General features: G+C 49.1%; 1 protein-coding gene across 1 annotated transcript; it reads left to right on the top strand.

Annotated features, from left to right (window-relative positions):
• Positions 1-5,415: 5,415 nt before the first annotated feature.
• On the top strand, positions 5,416-6,318 carry LOC135326153 (olfactory receptor 14J1-like; the record flags this gene model as incomplete). Its single annotated transcript, XM_064504002.1, has 1 exon — positions 5,416-6,318. A coding segment is annotated over exon 1 (903 nt), but the record flags the coding sequence as incomplete, so codon positions are not given.
• Between the last annotated feature and the right edge of the window lie 403 nt (positions 6,319-6,721).

Below are 6,721 nucleotides of genomic sequence, written 5' to 3'. Positions count from 1 at the left end.
TATCAGCCATTCCTCCCAGGTTTGTCTCATCAGCAAACATGCTGAGAATGCACTATGTGCCTTCATCCAGCTCACCAATGAAGAAGTTGAACAAGACTGGACCGAGTTCTCTGTATCCTGCGTCACCAGGGCACCCACCCCATTCAGCAGCGGGCCCACATTTTCCCTAGTCTTCCTTTTGCTACTGATGTATTTGAAGAAGCCCTTCTTGTTGTCCTTGACATCCCTTGCCAGATTTAATTCCAAATGGGCCTTGGCCTTCCTCTGTTCACTGCCTCTGTTAGCTGCACTCTCAGCTGTTAGCTGTGCTCTTAAAAAACTCTGAAGTTCCTTGTGTTCTTATCTTTCTTTGCTTTATTGTCTTTTTTTTTTTCATATACTGGTCTTTTGGGGGGATTTTTTTTCCCCTTTGGAAAGGAAAGGGGTTTTCAGAACTGGGGTGGGAATGCAGTGACAGTGTCATGGACATCTGGTGCCATTGCAGGTGCCCTGATCCCCTCTGCAGCTTCGAGGGGCTACGGTCTCCTGCAGGTGAGAGCTGTGAGAGCTGCCAGGCCCTGGCCAGTACCTGACATGCCCCGAGGCCTCTCCAAGTGCCACTGGGTGCTGGTGGTTGGACACCTGAGTTCTGCCTGGAAAGCTGAAGAAAGAACTGTTTTCAACATTTAGAAAGTATGAACACACTTCCATCAGCTAAAATGACTGACTAACTTTAATACAAATGTCAATGTTTCCCATGATGAATTAATGGAAATTTTCAGGAAGGATATGAAGGAAGGGTATTTCAGGAAGGGTGTGAGTAGCAGCAGAAGAAATATTGATAGGCCCCTCAACTTGCGTTACCACTGCTCTCTCTAATTATGCTGTGGATGTAATCTCAGGAATCTCCCACGTGTTTTCACATGCCCTGATTAAAAGAATCATTTCTAAAGTTCCCTTTGCATCAGACTATCTGGACATATGCACTTTCCACAGTTTTCCACTTTTCCTCCTCCGCTTGCTTTGTATCCATTCAGATACCTCTCAGCTCTCCAGTTGCTGCTCTGAGCTTCAGGGAGTCTGAAGCTTGCCTCATCCTTCAGGAGTCTAGTTGTCTCTTTACCAGCTCCATAGTTATGTTTCTGTCTATCTTTTCCTATCTATCTGTCTAAAACATTTCTAGGAAGGTTATTCCTTGTGGAAAGTGGACAGCAGTGGAGGCATCTTGGGCTTAATGAGCATACAGTTGAGGAGTATTTCTGGTGTTTAATTAAACTGCTTCATTTTTATTTTTGTTTGTAATGAAGAGAAATCCTGCTGTGTCCACAGCGAGTTCTCTAAGGAAAGCAGCTGGGAATTGGTGCATAGGAGCTGTAACATTCAGCTACAGACTCAAATGAGAAAAGGTTAGATTTTTAACAAGAGTAATGTAAGTCCCCAGTGGCTGGTGAGAGAAAGGGCAGGGTTGGGGCGGGGTGAGGAGGAAGGTGGTCCATACAGGTTTCCTGTCAAATGTGTTGCTTTTCCTAGTCATCCAGACTTCATTAGGAGACCCAGTGGGTCAGTATGAATTGGAGAGTGTGGATATCACTTATTTTGAAAGCTGAAAAATAAGTAAAACTTCAAAAGTAGAAATTCCTTTTTTTTTTCTTTTTCTTTTCTTTTTTTTTTTTCTTTAGGTGCTCATTGAAATCTTCCTCTTGTAAATACACTCCGGCAACCTCTACAATTAACCACACAGGATTTGAAGAACTGAAAGAAATTATGGTCAGTGACATGGAATGTTAGGGCTTTTTGCGTTTTAAGGACCTCTCTGGTGTATTTGGTGCTGAGTCCATGAACCTCAGATACTGAGAGGAGACTGAACAAAGCCCTCAAGAAGTTAAAGTCAGAAGAAAACGTCCAAGTTTCTTGGAGGACAAAGACCTCAGCTCTATTGGAGGCTTTCAGCCTTGGCAGTCCCCTAGGCTGTCTTCACCACTGTCCTGTGCTGTGCTGCACCAAAAGAGCATGCTTTTCCTGTAGGTCCCATGCTGTATCTGCTAGAGACATGTGGTTGTGCTGGACACCCCAGGCATTGGACATGGCCCTGCCTATGGCTTATCTTTATGTCACTGAATCTAGTGTCTGTCCTGAATTACATTAGCTGTTTGCATTGTATGGATCCACTTGTGTCTCAGCATCATAGTGAGTGGCGCTTTAGTTGTAGTAGTAGGCATCTAGTGTCATTGGAGATGGCCAAGGAAATTCCTCACCTAGCCCCCACCTAATGCTCTAGAAGGAAGCAGGTTCCTCCTTCAGAGCAAGCAGAAACTGGCACATGCCCTGGACCACCTCTGTCTCTCCAAATGTCACCAAGGGTTCGCGTGTGAGCAACTGCCTGCCACCCTCCATCTCCAGTGATTATAATGGTAGGATCTTGTGTGCAGACATCTGTGTTGTGCACACTTCAGCTTGGGCAAGGGGAATCCCACCTCGTGTGTGTTTGTGGAGTTCATGGCAGTTTGCTGAATCCCACTGCAGACCAGGGGTTTTTCACCTGGCATGAAATGCCCAGATTGACTCATTGGAATCAATACCTGAACCCTGGATAAATGACCTCCCTTCTTGTCCCTGTCTACGTGTCCTGCCTAGTTAAGAGATGGGAAGAGGGGCTTCCAGAGGGGGACATTTCCACCTCTTGTAGATAACCCTCCTCTGATGAGACAAATTACAGTCCTGGAATCAATGTCTCTTCAGTGTTTAGAGAGGGACCATCAGTGATTATTTTAGTCTACTTCAGTAAACATTTCCCAGGAGGAGGGAGTACAAAGGACAAAAAAAATCACACCTTCAGCTGGGCTACTGTTCCCAAGTGGGGCCAGGCTGATGAAACAGGAGGAGTTCATGGCAACCTGGCAGCACTGCCCAGACACAGCTGTGTGCAGGAGCAGCTCCTCTGCAAAGAGCAGCAGGGCTGCGGGCACTGCCTGCTGCTGCTGACATGAGCTGAGAGAAGGCAGGGAGAAGTGCAAGGCAGTGTGGAGTGGGAGGACAGCAGAGAGCTCACTGTGGAAGAAACCTTCACAGCCTTTGACACAGTGAGTCTCTGGCTGCAGGGCAATGCTACTGAGGTTCCTGGAGGGGTCTTCTAAACCTGTCCCATCCCATGACTGTCTTTTTAAGGATCCCACTCAGAGTAGGATGAGATGCTTTAGAGCAGAGATTCTCAGCCACACCATCAGATTGAGAGGGCAGCCTGTTACCTTTCTCAGGAATGGCCGCAGGCTGTGAAGCTGGGCTGTGCACTCAGTCTGCCCAGGGCTGTAATTCAGAGCACTGTCCCTGTGCTCCCGGGTGCTGTGTGCCTGGGGCAGTGACTCTGCTGCCTGCGAGGGTCAGCACTCAGCCTGCCCAGGAAACTCCCCACTGCACTGTGGGGAGAAGCTCTGGATGGGAGGAGTGCCCCTCATCAGGGCAGGTTTATTCTCCTGTTGAGAGGGTGCTGCCCGGTTCAGGGCTGCTCACAGCTCCAGCTTATGCAGAGGACATTTCTGAGGAGTGTTTTTAGAGGAAAGTGAAGAAAAGGCTACTTGAAAGGGAAGGAGCTTTCCTCTCGATGTCTGCACTTTCAGTTTCCAGATTTTGGCAGGGAGAAAAAAGGAGAGTTTTCTGCTTTGGCAAGGAACTGGGACTCCCAAACCTTCACTCTCAGGATCAGTAGGTTTGAGAAACCTCAGTAAGCTGCTTCACTCCCACCTCTGCCTACAGACAGCACAAGCATCACCTTCTCTGTGCTAGTCACGGTTTGTGTCACCTGCTTCTTAGGACCTGCAAACACAGAGGTGCCCCTGGCTAGTGCCCTGTCCTGGGAGGTTTCAGTAGGGCAGAACTGAGCATACAGAGGATGACCGGGAACAGATGTTGGGACAGAGAAAGCTTCCAGCAGGGACTGCTCCAGGCAGCAGAGATGTGCAGGGAATGAGAGGGAACTGCTAACAGAATCACAAGGAGAGGATGGATTTGGGCAAGTCATGGTCAGTCCCTCTGATGCAGACTCTTCCTCTGAGCAAGCCCCCCCCACATCTCTGCTCCCACCCAGCAGAGTCTCTGCCCTGACAGCCATGGAGTCCAGACCATGAGCTGCCTCCTCTGCAGCCAGACCTCTGGCAGAGGACAGGGGCATCTCTCCTGCCACAAAAGGAGCGATTGCCCTGCAGTGTCACCATCTGCAAGATGGCATGCCCAGCTGGGGAAGGTAAAGGCTTTTCTGAGCGCCCGTCTGTCTCTCTCTCCTTGCCTCCCTTGGCAGTAGGATCTTGGTGTTGCTCCTTGTTTCTCCTCCTGTCCATGCTGCTCCTGTTTTTCTCTCAAGCTCCCTGGGGTCGGGGTTTTCAGCTGCAGTTCTGACACCAATGCTGCATGTTGTGCAAGAGAGGGGCCTGCATGGGAGTGCTGTTGCCCCAGCCCACTTTTGACCAGTATGGCTCCCAGAAACGCAGCCTATGGGGTTGGGAATTGAGCTGACTCTCCCTTAAGGAGAACCCATCTTCAGTCCTAACAGGCCTTTGACCATTTCTCTGTGCTGTCCAGCCAGGCTGCGAGCTGCCCTCCAGCAAGGCACAGATGTCTCATAGCATCTCTGATATCTGAGAGACCCGTGAAGAAATTGCAGAGATATGAAGAGCATGGAGATGGTGTTGGAAGGCTGTAACTGGGCAGCTGAAAAGAGCCCTGTGTGTCCTTGGCTAGAAGGGGAGTGTGGAGAGCTCCCTCTGGCACCCTGAGAATGAGAGAAATTTGGAGATCTGCACTTTGAAAGTGGACTGCTCTGCTCTCAGCAGGGGCTGGTTTCTTTTTAGGGCAACATATGAGAGTGTTCATCCTCCAGCTCAAAGCGGTGTGAGTACAGGACAGCTGGGAACAAGACTAATAGAGAAAGAAGCTGTCCTCACTCTGTACCAAGTGGCAGTGAATCTTTTCTTTTTTTTTTCCAAGCTCACAGTAGAAATGCTGAGAATTTTTGCCTTTGAGCAACACTCCCCAGGGGTGACAAGGACATCTAAAGGAAAAAAATATATATATTAAAAATTCCCTAAAACTCTGTTCCTCAACTATCATTCTTTAGAGCAGATAGTGAAAACACTGAAAAGCCCTTCCAGGTGAGGAATAGATTTTACCTGACAGAAATTATGAGTGCCAGAGCTGTTTACCTTTGTTCCCATGTTCCCACTACTGTCCAGAAGGACTGATTCCTGTGCAGCCCCCAGGCAGAGGCTTCTGCTTCCCACAGCACACTACAGGTACCTGCCGAATGATCCTCCCCAAAAAAGAGAGAGACAACCTAGTGTTTTCAAAGAGAAATGTTCCTTTTTTTTCCCTTGGAAGGTGTCTCCTGCCTTGTCAATGTCTTTTCACTTTTTTTTTTTCAACTGTTTCTTTCCTTCTTGGGACCAAATGGCCAACAGCAGCTCCCTCACCAAGTTCCTCCTCCTGGCATTTGCAGACACACGGGAGCTGCAGCTCTTGCACTTCTCACTCTTCCTGGGCATCTACCTGGCTGCCCTCCTGGGCAACAGCCTCATCATCACAGCCATAGCCTGTGACCACCGCCTCCACACCCCCATGTACTTCTTCCTCCTCAACCTCTCCCTCCTCGACCTTGGCACCATCTCCACCACTGTCCCCAAATCCATGGCCAATTCCCTGTGGGACACCAGGGCCATTTCCTACTCAGGATGTGTTGCCCAGGTCTTCCTTGTTTTCTTCTTCTTTGGAGGAGAGTATTCTCTCCTCACTGTCATGGCCTATGACCGCTTTGTTGCCATCTGCAGACCCCTGCACTACAGGACCATCATGGGCAGCAGAGCTTGTGTCAGAATGGCAGCAGCTGCCTGGGCCAGTGGTTTTCTCTATGCTCTCCTGCACACTGCTAACACATTTTCAATACCACTCTGCCAGGGGAATGTTGTGGACCAGTTCTTCTGTGAAGTGCCCCAGATCCTGAAGCTCTCCTGCTCAGACGCCTACCTCAGGGAATTTGGATTTTTTGTGGCTACTCTTTCTGTTGTCTTTGTGTGTTTCATTTGCATTGTGCTGTCCTACGTGCAGATCTTCACTGCTGTGCTGAGGATGCCCTCTGAGCAGGGCCGGCATAAAGCCTTTTCCATGTGCCTCCCGCACCTGGCCGTGGTCTCCCTGTTTCTCAGCACTGGCGTGTTTGCCTACCTGAAGCCCCCCTCCCTCTCCTCCCCAGCTGTGGATCTGGTGGTGGCTGTTCTGTACTCGGTGGTGCCTCCAGCAGTGAACCCCCTCATCTACAGCATGAGGAACAAGGAGCTCAAGGAAGCACTGAAAAAACTGATTCAAGTGGTACTAGTTCAGCAGGAATAAGCTGCCCATCCCTCTTCACAGCTGATTTCTAATTTTCTCAGAAAACTTTTGTGCTTTGGGCACCTATGTTTGTTCAGAGGTATTTAAATTCATCCCACTTCTCCAGAGGCACAAATCCTGTCTGTCTGACCCAGAGGCCTTCTGTGAATGTGTCCGTCACTGTGTCAGAGCTGGCCTGTCTCTAATAAAAGGGGATTTCCTCAGTGCTGTGTTTGAAAGTTTGTTTCTTCTTCCAAAAACTGGAGCAAAGAATGCACTCAAGGACTTTCACCATGAAAAGGCCTCTTCCTTTTCAGACTCTCCATGGACTCAAGGTGATGAGCTCATGGGGTGCTGTGTTAGGGAATGAGGGCTGGATTCAGCTCTCACT

Source organism: Dromaius novaehollandiae, unplaced genomic scaffold (genome assembly GCF_036370855.1).
Source record: "Dromaius novaehollandiae isolate bDroNov1 unplaced genomic scaffold, bDroNov1.hap1 HAP1_SCAFFOLD_37, whole genome shotgun sequence".
NCBI lineage: Eukaryota > Metazoa > Chordata > Aves > Casuariiformes > Dromaiidae > Dromaius > Dromaius novaehollandiae.
This window is presented reverse-complemented; position numbering and strand designations above follow the sequence as displayed.